Source organism: Leptosomus discolor, chromosome 10 (assembly GCF_034619465.1).
Source record: "Leptosomus discolor isolate bLepDis1 chromosome 10, bLepDis1.hap2, whole genome shotgun sequence".
Lineage (NCBI taxonomy): Eukaryota > Metazoa > Chordata > Aves > Leptosomiformes > Leptosomidae > Leptosomus > Leptosomus discolor.
Genome location: NC_141400.1, coordinates 1,135,083 through 1,153,187, shown reverse-complemented (window position 1 = coordinate 1,153,187; position 18,105 = coordinate 1,135,083). Strand labels below are relative to the sequence as shown.

General features: G+C 55.7%; 1 protein-coding gene and 1 pseudogene across 1 annotated transcript; both read right to left on the bottom strand.

Annotated features, from left to right (window-relative positions):
* Nucleotides 1-168: 168 nt before the first annotated feature.
* Nucleotides 169-7,450, bottom strand: LOC147414740 (protocadherin alpha-2 pseudogene; annotated as a pseudogene).
* A 1,949-nt stretch (nucleotides 7,451-9,399) lies between these two features.
* Nucleotides 9,400-16,742, bottom strand: LOC147414739 (protocadherin alpha-2-like). Its single transcript, XM_086471197.1, has 6 exons — nucleotides 14,280-16,742; nucleotides 13,316-13,367; nucleotides 13,120-13,165; nucleotides 11,844-11,875; nucleotides 11,212-11,263; nucleotides 9,400-9,460 (listed from the first exon to the last, which is right to left on the bottom strand). The coding sequence occupies exons 1-6, from the start codon at nucleotides 16,740-16,742 to the stop codon at nucleotides 9,400-9,402; spliced, it is 2,706 nt and encodes a 901-aa protein (XP_086327323.1).
* Between the last annotated feature and the right edge of the window lie 1,363 nt (nucleotides 16,743-18,105).

Genomic DNA, 18,105 nt, shown 5'->3' with positions numbered 1-18,105 from the left:
TTTCAGGCAGCCATGCTCTGCCAGAACAACACAGCAAGAACCACAGCACCCAGGGGCATTACTCCCCACAGAACACTTCTCACTTTTATAGCAGCAGCCACCCACCAAAGACACGAAGGTAACACCACGGCATTTTCACTGAGAACATCCCCTCGACTCCCAACACATTCACTCCAAGAAATCTATTGGGGTCCCTCCTCCACCCGGGCTTGCTGCCACCTGCTCACACTGTGCCTGGAAGCAGCAGCAAGACAGCAATGACAGCAGACAGTGCTGCTTTGCTGGTCCAGTCATAGAATCCTAGAATATCTCAAGGTGGAAGGAACCCTAAGGATCATCAAGTCCAACTCCTAATCCAGGCAACACTTAGTCAATCCAAGATGAAGACACCACAACTAGACAGGAACAAAAGTACATCTCTCGCTCCAAAAGGCATCTTATTTAGGTAGGAGTGACTTACCTGTAGCATCACTGGTTGCTTCTTCAGGGAAAAAAAACAAATCAAATCAAAACAAAACAAACATTTACAGGACAGGAGAACTGGTTCTAAGGGAGATTTTCTCTTTACGTCATCAGAGATTTCTGCAGAAGATGGATGGAAAAAATGAACCAACTTGCGCAAAAGCCTTGAAACCCCTGGACAGTGCACAGAGCTCCCTTATGCACTTGTATCACAGGGGAAGCAGCAGGGACACCTCAAAGCTCAGGACATTCTCTCAACGTAAACTCAGCTCACAACACTGGACAGGCCGTCCCTCACGCTGATGCAAACTGTCTGAAACTCTGCCACCCGACAGCTGCCAAAATTCACCAGTCTGCATCTCGGACATTGTTACCAATACGCAGCCAATGTCAGAGAAGGGAAAAAAAAAAAAAAAAAAAAAAAATTTGTTAAGAGAAGAGAGCCAAAGGATCCCATTCCACCATATTGAGACACAACTTCTGCCAACTTCTGAGCATGGGGAACACTTTTTCCACTCCTGAGCAAGACTAAGAGCAGAGACATAACCAAGGAGCGGTTCAGACAAGGCAGCCCAAATCTCATCAAAAGGTGTAAATGTTTTGGTTTGACCAACACCATTCCCTGTTAAAAACAGTGACCTAAGTTGTATACGGCAAATGTCTTCTCATCTGGCAGGAAGAGCATGGAGAACAGCAAGGCCTGAGGATATGCAGTACTTCTGGAGGTCCTGAGAGGATCCTGGGCAAGCAATCAGGTGCACTGGGCATCTCATGTGTAGGACAAGTCAGGCACTTTTTTTTTTTTTAAACAAAGTTAACAGGGATTGTTTAAGGTTGTTCCTGCTGATCCAAACATTGAAAAAAACATCAAAACAGGCCAGTCATGACACTTCTCTGGCCAGGAATGCAGTCCACATCCAGCGGGAAAGACGGAGCAGCAAAAGAATGTTCCGATTTCTAACACCTGCCTTGGGTCACACTCCTCTCATGGAACACTTTAGACTACGAACTACAGTAACACCATCCTTGGAAAAGGGACATAGGACAAGTCCAAATTGCCTTCCCCACTTTCATAAGGACTCTGGTGAGCCAACCAAAATGCAGAAATTACTACACCACAGGGAGAGAAAACCCTGATGTCCCAACTGTCACCTTCCATCATGTCTCTTTCAGAGGAGAATCAAAGGGGACAAGGACAGAGTTTTGGACAAGAAACCACATCTGATACAAGCACGGTCAGCAGTCAGCTACAGAGATGGCAGTAAACAGCACCTGCGGGACTGCAACCTCCAAACCTGCACACCTTGCACTCCTTCAGCAGCCTCGAGGGGACATGCTACACACCAGCAAGCAAGAGCGTCTGCAAAGCTGGGGGTGTGGCACCTCTCAGCGCTAATCAGCCTTGAGTTTATTCCAGGGGAAGAACAGCTCACAACAGCAAACCTCAAATGGGACAATCAAGTACTGCCCACCGCAGAGGAAAATCACATTGGACACCATCTAAGGAACCTGCATGGGCACGGGTCCATACAACCTGATGAGATGCATCCAAGGGTCCCAAGGGAACTCGCAGATGCAGTTGCTAAGCCTCTGTCCCCCATAGCTGGAAATTCATGGCAGGCTGGTGATGTTCCCTAGCACTGGAAAAGGGGAAACATAACCCCCATGCTTAAAAACAGAAAAACAGGAGACCCAGGGAACTACCGGCTGGTCAGTCTCACCTCTGTGCCCAGCAAGATCATGGAACAGACCCTCCGGGAAACTATGGACTTTGGTTTTTGAAAACAAAGAACAAACTGATGACAGCCACCACGGCATCGCTAATGGCAAATTGTGCCTGACTACTTGGTGGCCTTCTTTGACAGGGTTACAGTGTTGGTGAATAAGGGACAGACATCATCTACCTGGACCTCTGCAAAGCATTTGATACTGTCCTGCACAACATCCCTGTCTCTAAAATAGAGACACATGGATTTGATGGCTGGACCATTTGGTGGATAAGGAATTGGCTTGACGGTGGCACTCAAAGACTTGCTAACAACAGCTCAATGTCCGGGTGGAGAGCAGTGATAAGTGGGAGGATGGAGTGCCCCCTCAGCAAGTCTGCAGGTCACACCAAGCTCAGTGGTGTGGTTGATACTTTATAGGGAAGGGAGGCCATCTAGAGGGACCTCAACAGCCTTCAGAGGTGGGTCCATGCAAACCTCATGAAGTTGAGCAAGGCCAAGTGCAAGGCTCTGCACCTGGACAGGGACAGTCCCAAACACGGATGAGGGCTGGGCAACGAGTGGACCAAGAACAGCCCTGTGGAGAAGGACTTGGGGATATTGGTGGGTGAAAAACTGAATAACAGCCAGCAACGCTTGACTGCAGCACAAAAAGCCAATCATGTATTGGACTGCATCAAAATAATTGTGGCCAGCAGGATGAGGGAAGTGATCCTCCCTCTGCTCTGGTGACATCCTACCTGGAGTACTGTGTTCAGCTTTGGGGTCACCAGCCTAAGAAAGACATGGACTTGATTGAGTGGGTCCAGAGGAGGGCCAGAAAGATGAGAGAAGGCTCCAGGGAGACCTTATAGCGGCCTTCCACTATTTAAAGGGGGCCTACAGGAAAGGTAAGGAGAAACTCTTTGTCAGGGAGTGCAGTGATATGACAAGCAGTGATGGTTTCAAACTGAAAGCGGACAGTTTTAGATCAGACATTAGGAAGAAATTCTCTTCTGTGAGGGTAGTGAGACACTTGAACTCGTTACCCAGAGACATTGTGGCTATGCTCTCCATGAAATGTTCAAGGGCAGGCTGGATGGGACTTTGAGCAACCTGGTCTGGTGAAAGGTGTCCCTGCCCATGGCAGGGGGATGAGAACTAGAAGAACTTGAAGGTCCCACCAACCCAACACATTCTATGGTTCTACATGCATGGCAACACCAACAGCTGTGGAGGTTCCTGTAGGTACCCAGCACCACACAAGGACAGCAGGTTGAAGTACTACCCTCTTATAACACCTTTCCCAAAAACACAGGGAAAATCTCTATCAGACAGTATTCAGCATTCGGCAGCTCGCCCCCTTAGGAACACACTGCCTACATCAGACAGGAATTAGCACGAGGGACTGTCCCTGGTGGGAAATCTTCATAACCTCAACAGCTATGTTGGCATTCCAATACCATGTAGCTATCTCAAGATCCAGAAGGCCTCCAACTCCACACACCTTGGAGCCTGGAAAGGATCACTGGGCAGGAACATTCCATGCACATCCTGCCTCACGCTTTCCTCTAGGTATTGTCTAGTTCCCACTCTGCCACATGTGTTCTCCAGACAAGCACATCATCTTCCATTCTTGACTTCTATGACAGCACCCATGCTCTTCCCAAGGATTTCCAGGTCCCTCAGACAAGTTTTCCCACTGCTTAAGGTCACTCTACACATCACGACATGTCTGGGTGCTACTCGGTGCCACTGCCACATTCTCCTCCATGAACATGCCACAGTTCCCTTTCCCACCTCAAGGCCAACTCCAACATTTGCAGACCCTTCCATCAACTGAGAGCACCATGAAAAAACATACGGATGAAACCATACGCACAGTGTACAAAGAACCTTCCACTCTTTCAGTAGATAATAGGACTAAATGGCGATGGCAGTTTTTTCATGCTCTGAGACAAAAACCAAACTGTCGACAAACACACCACCACAACGAATGATACGACTTAGGGGGGCGGGGGGGAGGGGGCGGTGTTTGTTTGCATTTTCTTTTCACAAAGAAGATGTCCAGGGTTCTGAAACAGTCTGGCTGTTGATACAGATTTTGAAAGAACATTGTAACAGGGCAGCAGACATCACACTACTTCTCTTGCCAGGAACACGAATCCCTGACCCGGGCGAGGGTGGGAGCAGGAACACGGACATCAAATGCTCGTTTGTAACAACTACTTTGGCTTGAACACCTCTCCTTCAACACTCTACTGCCTGAATACTTTATACTGTAATGACAGTTACAAGATACTTGGAAAAAGAACACAGGAAAAGTCCACAACTCCTTCTCTGCTTTCCGAACAACTCTGGTGGGAGAATCAAAACGGAAGAAATACACTAAGGGGAGAGTAAACCCTAAACTCCCAGTTCTCACCCGGAACCTCCTCCCTTTACAAAGGAGAATAACAAAGGAGGACAGAATCCACATGACACAATCAGTGCTTGACAGGAACAGGAATAAGGCAGTAAACAGTGCCTGGGGAAGCGTCACCACCACAGACTGCCTGTCTTGCACTCCTTCAGCAGGCTCCCACCCGAAATGCCACACACCAGCAAGCAAGAGCCTCCGCAAAGCTCACGTCGTGGCACATGCAAAGGTCCCATTAACACCCTCAAGCACACGACAAGCACCCACCGCCCGCGGGGCCCGCGGCACCGGCCCCACTCCCACCCCACCAGCGCCTGCCCACGCGGCGGCCCAGAAGGGCGAGAGCGGGCAAGGGGCGGCGGGGCAAGGGGCCAGAGGCGAGGCAGGGAGGGCCACTGACCGTGTCCAGGAGAGCGGGCGGCTCCGGCTGCGTCTCCTTCGCCGCGGCGCCGGGCGGCGGCAAGTTGGGGCTGAAAACCATCAGGTCGCTCTTGCCCGCGCCCTCCGCCACGCACAGGCTCCGGCTCTGCCGCTGCGAGTACGACCAGCTCCCCACTTCGCTGGCGCACACCAGCGTCGCCGGACCGGGCCCCGACAGCACGCCCGCCCGCGGCGCCCACCGCGACGCCCCGTACAGCACCACCGCCAGCACGAACACGCTCGACACCGCGCAGATGGCCACCACCAGCCACACGTTCGTCGACGACGACGACGCCGTTCCCGCGTCGCCCTCCGCGCCCGACGCCGCCCGCACACCCGACCCCGACGACGGCGCGCCCGCCGCCGCCGCCAGCGCCGCCTCGCCGCCCTCCACCAGCGACACGCTCAGCGTCGCCGTGGCCGAGCGCGACGGCTCCCCGTGGTCCCGCACCACGATCACCAGCCGCTGCCGCGGGCCGTCCGCCTCCTCCAGCGCCCGCGCCGTGCTCACCTCGCCGCTGTACAGCCCCACGCGGAACGGGCCCTTGCCCCGCGGCTCCCACAGCTCGTAGCGCAGCCACGCGTTGTAGCCCGAGTCCGCGTCCACCGCCCGGATCTTCGCCACCACCTGCCCCGCCGGCGCCCCCCACGCCGCCCACGCCCACAGCGCCCCCGACGAGCCCGACCCCACCGGCCCCGCCTCCACCGCGCCCGCGGCACCCGCCCCCGCCCCCGCCCCCGGCAGCAGCGCCGGCGCGTTGTCGTTCTCGTCCACCACGAACACCTGCACCGTCGCGTTGCCGCACAGCGGCGGCTCCCCCGCGTCCACCGCCCGCACCTCGAACTGCAGCACCTGCACCTCCTCGTAGTCCAGCGCCTGCAGCGCCCACACGCGGCCGCTCTCCGCGTCCACCGACACGTAGCTCGACGCCGACCGCCACCCCCCGCCCGACACCGCGCCCCCGACGCCGCCCTCCCACAACGAGTAGCTCACGCGCCCGTTGCCCGCCTCGTCCGGGTCCCGCGCCCACACGCGCGCCAGCTCCGCGCCCGCCGCGTTGTTCTCCCGCGCCAGCACCGTGTACACGGCCTGCGCGAACGACGGCGCGTTGTCGTTCACGTCCGACACCGGCACGCGCACCCCGCGCCTGCCGCGCAGCGCCGGCGACCCGCCGTCCTCCGCCCGCACCTCCACCTCGTACTCCGACACCCGCTCCCGGTCCAGCGCCTCCCGCAGCACCAGCGAGTACGAGCCCGCGAACGTCGACACCAGACCGAACGGCGACGCCGGCCACACCGCGCACCGCACGCGCCCGTTCGACCCCGAGTCCCGGTCCGACACGCTCAGCAGCGCCACCACCGTCCCCAGCGGCGCGTCCTCCGCCACCGGCACCGACAGCGACGTCACCCACACCTCCGGCGCGTTGTCGTTCACGTCCAACACCTCCAGCTCCACGCTGCAGTGACCCGACAGCGGTGGCGTCCCTTTATCTCTCGCTTCTATGCGAAAGTCAAATACACTGACTTCTTCAAAGTCCAAGACGCCGGTCAGACGGATCTCCCCCGTCTTCGGATTGACACTAATCACATCTCTTCCACTCGGAGGAACGAAGTTGGTCGCCGCGTAGGTTACCTCACTGTTAACCCCCTCGTCCGGATCCGTGGCGTTCACCCGCACAACCAGCGTCCCCTCTGCAGCGCTCTCGGGCAGCTGCACTTTATACACCGACTGGTTGAACTGGGGCGCGTTGTCGTTCGCGTCCAGCACCGAGATCACCAGCTCCATCGTGCCCGTCAGGGACGGACGGCCCCCGTCACTCGCCGTCAACACCAAACGGTGCACAGCCAGCGTCTCGCGGTCCAGTGGGTTCGTTAAAACAAGATCGGGTACAATATTTCGCTCATTCGGTTTTCGTAAATCCACAGAAAAGTGCTCGCTGGGGCTGAGTGTGTAGGAGAGCTGCGCGTTGGCTCCGACATCGGCATCCGACGCGCCCTCCAGCGGGAACCGGGAGCCCGCAGGCGAGTTCTCCGGTAAACTGAGGTTCTTGCGGGCGGCGGGGAAGAGCGGCGCGTTGTCGTTGATGTCGGTGACCTCCAGCTCCACGTGGAAGACGCGCAGCGGCCGCTCCACCAGCACCTCCAGGCGCAGGGCGCACGGCGCGCTCTTCCCGCACAGCTCCTCCCGGTCCAGCCGCGAGCTCACCACCAGCGCCCCGCTCGCCCCGCTCACCTCCACGCTCGCCCGCCGGCCCGCCGACACCAGCCGCAGCCGCCGCGCCTCCGCCTCGCCCGCCTCCAGGCCCACGTCCTGCGCCAGCCGCCCCACCACCGTCCCGGCCTTCGCTTCCTCCGGCACCGAGTACCGCACCTGCCCGCCGCCCAGCGCCCACGCCGCCTGCACCACCAGCACCCGCACCACGGCACCCCAACACACCGCCATCGCCGCCGCAGCCGCCGCCGGCACCCGCCCGGGCCCCGCACGGCTCCCCGCCGCCGCCCGCCCGCACCGCCTCTCCTGCCCGCGCCGCCCCCCCGCGCTCACAGCCGGGCTCGCCGACGCGCCGGGGCGGAGCCGCTCCGGCCCCGTTTCTGAGCCTGCAGCGACACCGTGTGCTGCTCCGACGCCTCGCACGCTCCCCGCCGCCGGGCCCGGCCGCCTCATCTCCTCTCCCCGCTCGGCCTTCCTTCTCCTCTTTCTTTCTTTCTTCCTTTCTCCTTATTGCTTCCTCTTTGCTTGCATACCCTTCTTCTTTTCTTCTTTTCCCTTTCTTCCTTCACACCTGTTTCCATCGTTTCTGTTTTCCTTTCTCTTTCCTACTTTGTTTTCTCCTCTTCCTACTCTCTTCTCCTTTCTCGGTCTCGTCCTTCTTTCTTCTGTTCCAAATCCTTCTCTGTTTTTTGGGGTTTTTTTGGGTTTTTTTTTCCCCCTATTTGCCGTGCCGACCTTTCTCCTTCACGCCCCACCTCATCTTTCCCTCCCCTTTACCCTCGCTAGTGCATCACCAGTCGCCTCCGGCGCCGCGGCACAGACCATCAAAGGCGGCGCCATCAGCGCTAATTACGGGGCATCGGCGCCGGAGCGCGGTACTCGAACCAAGGCGGAGGCTGTTAGGGACCAGCTCCGTTCCGCGTCTACAGGTAAGCTCGGGGTGTGCTGGTCATCTCCTCTATCGCCTCCTTTTTCCTTCCTTTATTTATTTATTCTATAAAATCATTCCTTCTTCCATACCCGTTTTCTTTTTCTTTTCTTCTTCTTTTTTCTCCCTATGCTTCGTATTTTTTCTTTCTTTCCCTGCCCTGCCTCATCTTTGCATCCGCTTGGTGTGTTTTTTTTTTTTTTGTTTCTAGAAACGAAGCCGAGACATGTTTACTTTTTCTCCTTAACCAAAATGTTTTCTAAATGCCTACAGCACGCTCGCAGTGAAGCACAAACATTTTCTCAGGCAAGAGCTCTCATTCCTCTTCCTCAACACTTTTCCAAAAGCTTACTCAGCGTCCCTCTGTACCGAGGATGCTGAGCTTCTCCACTCCATTCACTGTGTCGTGATAAATGTCCACACATACTGGTAATCTCCTCTATTGTCTCTTCCTTCTTTTTTGTTTTCTCTTTTTCTTTTTTGTGGTTGTTTGTGGGTTTTTTTCTTGGTTTTTTTTTGTTGTTTTGTGTTTGGTTTTTTTTTGGTCGTGCCCTATCTTTGCCTCACATTTTCTTCTGTTCCCATCCTTGTATCTTCTATTCATCTTTCCGTTAACAGGAAGTTCTTAAAATGTCTACACCACACTCTCCACAAAGCACAGACACACCCTTTCGCAACAGCTCTCATTCCTCTTCCTTGTGCAAGAAGGTCACACTCTTCACCCTCTGGTGCTCTCAAGGATCCACCAAAGAACACAGCAAGGCAACCTTACAGCAAAGAACAGCTCTGCTACATCAGAACAGAAACCACCACCCTCTGAAACACAAGAACAAGACCCAAGTACTTCAACATCTGTGCAAACTGGCTCCAGGGTGTCCAAACAACTCAGGGGAAGTCTTTCCTTCGGGGACTCAAACCCATCACAGACCAGCAAACCAATCCTCCAAGAAGGCTGAAAAAGCATGGGGTAACCACAGCTCCTCAGCACTCTTCTGGTACCTCAACGAAGAGCTGGTCTTCTGGCCTGATATTGCACCTGCACAATGAATATCAAGCTCTTGCCTTCCCTTTCAGCCAGGCATGCTCTGCCAGAAGCAGACAGCAAGAACCACAGCACCCAGGGGCATTAGTCCTCATGGAATCCCTCTCACTCATCAGCGTGATCCACTTGTCACACAGCCAACCAAAAACCACAAAGGTAACACTGCAGAATTTTCCCTGAGAACACTCCCTTGATACCCAACATATCCACTCAGAGAAATACATTGGGTCCCTCCTCCGTCCATGCTTGCTGCTGCCCAATCACACTGTGCCTGGAAGCAGCAGGAAAGGAACGAGAGCAGGCCCTGGTGCTGGGCTCATCCAAACCTACAGGCACTATAATCCAGGCAACATTAAAATGGTCCAACATGAAGACATCACAACTAAATAGGAATAAATTGCATCTGTTTATCAAAATACATCATCTCCTTTATGAGTAACTTACCTGTAGGATCGCTGGCTGGTTCTTCAAAGTAAAAAAACATTTTCAGGACAGGAAAACTTATTGTAATGGATGTTTTCACTCAACATTATGACTGATTGCTGGGGAACTTGGACTGAAAAAAATGACTCGTCTTCTGCAAAAGCCTTGAAAAAGCTGGACAGTGCACAGTGCTCCCTTACACCCTCCTATTACAAGGGAAGCAAGACGGAGACGTGAAACCTAAAGGTATTCTCTCAACATCAGTCTCAGCTCAAAAGAGTAGAAAAACCATCCCCAGCCCTGATGGCCAACTGCCTAAATCTCTGCCACCTAACAGCTGCCAAAATTCACCAGTCTGGATCTCATCCACTGTTACCAACACGTTGACAACGTGAGAGAGGGAAAACCAAAGGCGCAGCAGTTCACAGCAGGCTAGCAGCACAATCCACATTTCAAAAAGCTTCTGTTTGACCAATGGCATTCCAGACCAAAAAAGAGTGACTGAAGACAAGTATAGCAGACATCATCACATCTGGCAGGAATACCACAGAGACAGGGCTGTGAGGTTATGCAGAACTCTGGGAGATCCTGAGAGGATCCCGGGCAAGAATCACTGTGCATTGGGATTCTACTCGAGGTTTCCTCCTGGCAGCCTTGATTTCACACCATGGGAAAAGAGATCTCCAACTAAGCAGACATTCTCCATTCCCTTCCCAATGACACAGACCGTGTTCTACCCAGTATCTCCATTTTCCTCAGGTAACACTCACCCTGTGATGCATCCCCAGACCCTCATCACTGCCAATCGGAGCCATCACTGCCACAATACCCAGACACTGCTCCACTACAAAAACATGCCCCAGCTATGAAAGCACTAAAACCTGCTCTACGCCCAACCCCAGCCTTTGCACATCCTCACCTTCACTCACAAAGAACACCTAGAGCGCTGCAAAACCACTCTGTGACTTTTAGACTCTTCCCAGCTGCCTGGATGCTTTGTGCATCTTCAGCAATTTCAAAGAGAATCAGAGTTCCTAAAGATTCTGTGATGAGAGTTGTGACAACTTTGGTCCCAGTCCACGCAGACCTTACTCTCCAACACCCCCACACCAAATGCTGAAGTGCAATTGCACTCGCAATGCCACCTTGGTGGGAGTATTGGTACCACAGAGACCCAGAGCTGGGCTGCTGGGCAGGGTCTGGTGTGCACGTGCACATATCAGAACGAGCCACGTGTAACAACAGGACACACCATCCCTACCGAGGATGACTGTGCAAGAGCACTAGGAGGGGGAGTAAAGTGCACAAAGATTACGCTCACCTTCTCATATGAGCTTACAAATCCTGCCTGAGGAGGCCCAACGAATCATCACAGCAACAGCTATGTAAGCTGCTAGAGATGCCCTCCAATACACAAGGACAGCAGGTTGAAGTGCTGCCCTCCCACAACACTTCCCAAAAACAGGAGGGGAAAGGTCCATCACTGAGCATCTCACCAACTGTTAGACAACACATTTCCTGTATCAGGCAGGAGCAGCACAAGGGACTGCCTCTGGTGGGAGATTGTAACCTCAGAAGACATTGTGGGCATTTCAATACCATGTGACTACCTCAAGATCCAGAAAGCCTCCAACTCCAGACAACTTGGAGCCTGGAAAAGGATCATGGGCAGGAACACCCTGTCCATCCTCCCTGATCCTTTCCTCTAGCGTTCCCCGACTCCCCACTCTAGGGCATGCATTCTCAACACAAGCACATCATCTCCCATTCTTGTCTAGACATAGACCACGGTCTTCCCAACGATTTCCAGTTTCCTCAGATAAATCTTCCCACTGCTCAAGGTCACCCTTCGCATCAGATGTGGCTAGGCCCTACTCACTGCCACTGTCACATTCACCCCACACTCTCCTGTGGCTTCAGCAATCTCAGATGGAAACGTTACACACCTGAGAGCAATACTATTTATCCAGGTGGTGTCAGGACAACTCTAACAGCAACAGACACTGTATTCATGCTGTGAGAGCACAACCCAAATGGCAAATGTACAGGTGTCACCAAGGATATCTGCTCTGCAGAAGCATTTTGTGTTGGGTTCTTGGAGTGAACTGCCTTGACTTTTCTGGGTTGGGTTTTTTTCTTTTTCCCAAAAAGAGAATTTTCAGGTGGTTTTGTAAGGGTGTGGCTGCAGATGCAAATGTTGATAAAACATTGTAACAAAGCATACACCACACCAATCCTCTGGCCAGGAATGCAAGTCCGCAACCTGGGGGACAGGACAACAAAGAACAGAAAAATCGCTGTTTCCAACATCTACCATGGCTCACACTCCTCTGCCTGAACACTATATATGACTAAATATAGTTACAACAGACATAGGAAAAATAAAAGAACAAAGAAAAAATCCACAATGCCTTCCCTACTTTAAGGACTCTGGTGGGTGAACGAAAAGGGAGAAATTACCCCACAGGTAAAGAAAAACCTTTAAATCTTAAGTCACCTAGCATCACGTCCCTCACAGAGGAGAAAAGCAGAGTTTTCCACAAGAAACCACAGCTGATACCAGCACGATCAGCAATGGGAATAAGGCAGTAAATAATGCTTGGTGGAATCTCACCACCACAGACTACCTGTCTTGCACTCCCTCAGCAAGCTCCCACACGAAATGCTACACACCAGCAAGCACAAGTCTCTGCAAAGCTGATGTTATGGCACCTCTCACCGCAATCGGCAGTGATTTCATTCTGCAGGACAACAGCTCACACACACAACAGACTTATACATTCCTCTAGGCATCCTCCTCCCCACTCTGTGACACGTTCTTAAGACAAGCACATCCTCTCCCATTACTGTCTTCTCACAACATGGCCCATGGACTTCCCATCGAGTTTAATTCAGATGAGTCTTCCCACTGCTCAAGGTCACCCTTCACATCAGGACATGGACAGGCCTTGCTCAGTGCCACCGTCACATTCACCTCCGCAACATGCCACACTTTCCTTTCCCACCTCAAGGCTCACTCCAGCTTTTCCAGACCCTTCCATCAATGAGAGCACCATAAACACCACACAGATGCTGTCACATACTCTCTGTCCAGCAGACTTTCTGCTAATGACCCTTCGTGTTTGGCAACGCTTCAGCTAGCTCAGACGGAAATGTTGCAGACCTGGGAGCAATACTCTTGCTAAAGGCAATGTCGGGACAGCTCTAAACGGCAATGGAATTGATGTCATGCTCTGAGACAACAACTAAACTGTTGGCAGGCACAACACCTTGAACAGATGATACCGACTATAGGTGGGGAGCAGAGGGTGTTTGTTTACCTTTTCTTTTCAGAAAAGAAGATTTCCAGGGTTCTGAAACAGTCTGGCTGTTGATATAAATTTTGAAAGAACATTGTAACAGGGCAGCAGACATCACACTACTACTCTGGCCAGGAACGTGTATCCACAACCTAGGCAAGGGAGGGAGCAGGAACAAGAACACAAAATGCCTGTTTGTAACACCTACCTTGGCTTGCACTCCTCTCCTTGAACACTATTCTCCCTAGAGAATACTAGAACGGTTACAAGACACTTCAAAAACGAGCACAGGAAAAGTCTGCAACTCCTTCTCTAGTTTCCTAATGAGTCTGGTGGGAGACTATACACTAAGGGAAGAGTAAACCCTGAACTCCCAGTTCTCACCTGGAATCATGTCCCTTTACACAGGAGAATAACAAAGGAGGACAGAAAGCAGATGACACAATCAGTGCTTGACTGCAACGGGAATAAGGCAGTAAACAGGGCCTGGGGGAACATCACCACCACAGGCTGCCTGTCTTGTATTCCCTCAACAAGCTCCCACCTGAAATACTACATTACAGCATTACATTAAAGCTACATCCAGCACCTACCACGGGTCACACACCTCTGCCTGAACACCATATACAAATAAGTACACTTACAAAATACTTGCAGAAAATAACACCGTATGTAAAAAAGAACAAAGAAAAACACTGCAACTCCTCTACTTTCTGAACGACTAAGGTGAGTGAATGAAATGGGAGAAATAACAGTTAGAGAAAACCCTTTATATCCCAGTTGTCACCTGGTATCACGTCCCTTACAGAGGAGTATAACAGAGAAGAGGGACAGTTCTCCACAAGAAACCACAGCTGATACCAGGACAGTCAGCAACGGGAATAAGGCAGTAAACAGTGCCTGGGGAAGCGTCACCACCACAGCCTGCCTGTCTTGCACTCCCTCAGCAAGCTCCCACCCGAAATGCTACACACCAGCAAGCAACAGCCTCCACAAAGCTCATGTCGTGGCACCGCTCACCGCAATCACCAGCGATTTCATTCTGTGGGACACCACCTCACACCCACGACAGCAAACCGCAGCTGCCGACGGTAACTCCTGCGGGGGGCGCCCGTACCTTCATCTCCCCCATCCACACCCCCATCCCCAAAGCAAGAGCCGGGAGGCTCCGGCAAGGACCCGAGGCCACATGCAAAGGTCCCATTAACACCCTCAAGCACACGACAAGCACCCACCGCCCGCGGGGCCCGCGGCACCGGCCCCACTCCCACCCCACCAGCGCCTGCCCACGCGGCGGCCCAGAAGGGCGAGAGCGGGCAAGGGGCGGTGGGGCAAGGGGCCAGAGGCGAGGCAGGGAGGGCCACTGACCGTGTCCAGGAGAGCGGGCGGCTCCGGCTGCGTCTCCTTCGCCGCGGCGCCGGGCGGCGGCAAGTTGGGGCTGAAAACCATCAGGTCGCTCTTGCCCGCGCCCTCCGCCACGCACAGGCTCCGGCTCTGCCGCTGCGAGTACGACCAGCTCCCCACTTCGCTGGCGCACACCAGCGTCGCCGGACCGGGCCCCGACAGCACGCCCGCCCGCGGCGCCCACCGCGACGCCCCGTACAGCACCACCGCCAGCACGAACACGCTCGACACCGCGCAGATGGCCACCACCAGCCACACGTTCGTCGACGACGACGACGCCGTTCCCGCGTCGCCCTCCGCGCCCGACGCCGCCCGCACACCCGACCCCGACGACGGCGCGCCCGCCGCCGCCGCCAGCGCCGCCTCGCCGCCCTCCACCAGCGACACGCTCAGCGTCGCCGTGGCCGAGCGCGACGGCTCCCCGTGGTCCCGCACCACGATCACCAGCCGCTGCCGCGGGCCGTCCGCCTCCTCCAGCGCCCGCGCCGTGCTCACCTCGCCGCTGTACAGCCCCACGCGGAACGGGCCCTTGCCCCGCGGCTCCCACAGCTCGTAGCGCAGCCACGCGTTGTAGCCCGAGTCCGCGTCCACCGCCCGGATCTTCGCCACCACCTGCCCCGCCGGCGCCCCCCACGCCGCCCACGCCCACAGCGCCCCCGACGAGCCCGACCCCACCGGCCCCGCCTCCACCGCGCCCGCGGCACCCGCCCCCGCCCCCGCCCCCGGCAGCAGCGCCGGCGCGTTGTCGTTCTCGTCCACCACGAACACCTGCACCGTCGCGTTGCCGCACAGCGGCGGCTCCCCCGCGTCCACCGCCCGCACCTCGAACTGCAGCACCTGCACCTCCTCGTAGTCCAGCGCCTGCAGCGCCCACACGCGGCCGCTCTCCGCGTCCACCGACACGTAGCTCGACGCCGACCGCCACCCCCCGCCCGACACCGCGCCCCCGACGCCGCCCTCCCACAACGAGTAGCTCACGCGCCCGTTGCCCGCCTCGTCCGGGTCCCGCGCCCACACGCGCGCCAGCTCCGCGCCCGCCGCGTTGTTCTCCCGCGCCAGCACCGTGTACACGGCCTGCGCGAACGACGGCGCGTTGTCGTTCACGTCCGACACCGGCACCCGCACCCCGCGCCTGCCGCGCAGCGCCGGCGACCCGCCGTCCTCCGCCCGCACCTCCACCTCGTACTCCGACACCCGCTCCCGGTCCAGCGCCTCCCGCAGCACCAGCGAGTACGAGCCCGCGAACGTCGACACCAGACCGAACGGCGACGCCGGCCACACCGCGCACCGCACGCGCCCGTTCGACCCCGAGTCCCGGTCCGACACGCTCAGCAGCGCCACCACCGTCCCCAGCGGCGCGTCCTCCGCCACCGGCACCGACAGCGACGTCACCCACACCTCCGGCGCGTTGTCGTTCACGTCCAACACTTCCACTAACACCTTGCAGTGACCCGACAGCGGAGGGTTTCCGTGATCCGATGCATCCACTTCCAGGCGATAGAGACCAACATCCTCAAAGTCTAAGTCGCCCCTAAGACGGATCTCGCCGCTGTTTCGATCGATCTCGAAAACGTCTCTTCCCTCCTGCGGGAACAGGTTCTGGAGAAAATATGAGATATTCCTGTTCGTCCCCTCATCCAAATCCGTGGCGTTTAGTCTCACCACCAAAGTGCCGCGTTCCGTATTTTCCGGCAGCTGCACCTTATACACCGACTGGTTGAACTGGGGCGCGTTGTCGTTCGCGTCCAGCACCGAGATCACCAGCTCCATCGTGCCCGTCAGGGACGGACGGCCCCCGTCACTCGCCGTCAACACCAAACGGTGCACAGCCAGCGTCTCGCGGTCCAGCGGCGTCGCGAGCACCAGGAATAAGAACTCTCCGTCCTCCTCCGTCTTCCGCAAATCCAGACGGAAATGCTCGCTGGGGCTGAGTGTGTAGGAGAGCTGCGCGTTGGCTCCGACATCGGCATCCGACGCGCCCTCCAGCGGGAACCGGGAGCCCGCAGGCGAGTTCTCCGGTAAACTGAGGTTCTTGCGGGCGGCGGGGAAGAGCGGCGCGTTGTCGTTGATGTCGGTGACCTCCAGCTCCACGTGGAAGACGCGCAGCGGCCGCTCCACCAGCACCTCCAGGCGCAGGGCGCACGGCGCGCTCTTCCCGCACAGCTCCTCCCGGTCCAGCCGCGAGCTCACCACCAGCGCCCCGCTCGCCCCGCTCACCTCCACGCTCGCCCGCCGGCCCGCCGACACCAGCCGCAGCCGCCGCGCCTCCGCCTCGCCCGCCTCCAGGCCCACGTCCTGCGCCAGCCGCCCCACCACCGTCCCGGCCTTCGCTTCCTCCGGCACCGAGTACCGCACCTGCCCGCCGCCCAGCGCCCACGCCGCCTGCACCACCAGCACCCGCACCACGGCACCCCAACACACCGCCATCGCCGCCGCAGCCGCCGCCGGCACCCGCCCGGGCCCCGCACGGCTCCCCGCCGCCGCCCGCACGCACCGCCTCTCCTGCCCGCGCCGCCCCCCCGCGCTCACAGCCGGGCTCGCCGACGCGCCGGGGCGGAGCCGCTCCGGCCCCGTTTCTGAGCCTGCAGCGACACCGTGTGCTGCTCCGACGCCTCGCACGCTCCCCGCCGCCGGGCCCGGCCGCCTCATCTCCTCTCCCCGCTCGGCCTTCCTTCTCCTCTTTCTTTCTCTCTTCCTTTCTCCTCATTGCTCCCTCTTTGCTTGCATACATTCCTGCCTTTCAGTCTTCCTCTGTCTTCGTCTCACTTTTTCTTCTTTTTTCCTATCGTTCTTTTTTCCATTATTCCTCTTTTCCTTTCTCTGTCCTACTTGGTTTTCTTCCCTTCCTACTCTCTTCTCTTTCCTCCGTCTCTCTTCTATTCCAACTCCTCCTTCAATTTTTGTTGGGGTTTTGTTTTTTGGGGTTTTTTGTTTTTTGTTTTTTTTTTCTTTCACCGTACTTGCCGTGCCGACCTTTCTTCTTTACGCCTCTTCCCCTCCTATTTTCATCCATCTCTATCCTTTCCTCCCGCTGACACATCACCATTGGCCTCCGGCGCCGCGGCACAGACCATCAAAGGCGGCGCCATCAGCGCTAATTACGGGGCATCGGCGCCGGAGCGCGGTACTCGAACCAAGGCAGAGGCTGTTAGGGACCAGCTCCGTTCCGCGTCTACAGGTAAGCTCGGGGTGTGCTGGTCATCTCCTCTATCGTCTCCTAATTCCTTCCTTTCTTTCTTCCTTTTTTACTTTTTACTTCTATAAATTCATTCCTTGTCTTCTGCCTTCCCTTCTGCCATTCTTCTGCTTTCTCACATACTCTTTGTTCTCTTTCTTCTTTCTGTCTATTTTTTTCTCCCTATGCTTCGTCCTTTTCCTTTCTTTCCCTGCCCTGCCCCATCCTTGCATCCTTGTCATGCAACCGCTCGCAACGAGGCATAGACATATCCTCTCAGGCAAGAGCTCTCACTCCTTTTCCTCAACACTTTTCCATAAGCTTACTCAGCGTCCACGCATATAGAGGGTGCTGAGGTCCTCCAGTCCATTTACTGTGTCAGAATAATGTCCGTGCATACTGGTAATCTGCTCAATCGTCTCTTCCTTCCTTCCTTTCACTTCTTTCTTTTTTGATTTCCCTCTCTCTCTTTTTTTTTAATCCTACCCTATTTTTGCCTCTCATTCTCTTCTACGGCCATCCTTGTATCTTCTGTTCATTATTCCCTTAACAAGAAGTTCTAAAATGTCTACGCTAGCTCCCCATAAATCACAGACACATCCTTTTGCAACACCT

Bases quoted from the DNA above. Each gene is read 5' to 3' on its own strand.
- LOC147414739 (XM_086471197.1), bottom strand. From the start codon at position 16,742: ATGGCGGTGTGTTGGGGTGCCGTGGTGCGGGTGCTGGTGGTGCAGGCG. The intron at 13,166-13,315 runs GTAAAGGGACAT...TAACCGTTCTAG, and splicing joins CTCCTTTGTTATTCTCCTGT to TATTCTCTAGGGAGAATAGT. The intron at 9,461-11,211 runs GTATTGAAATGC...TGCTGCTTCCAG, and splicing joins GATCTTGAGGTAGTCACATG to GCACAGTGTGATTGGGCAGC.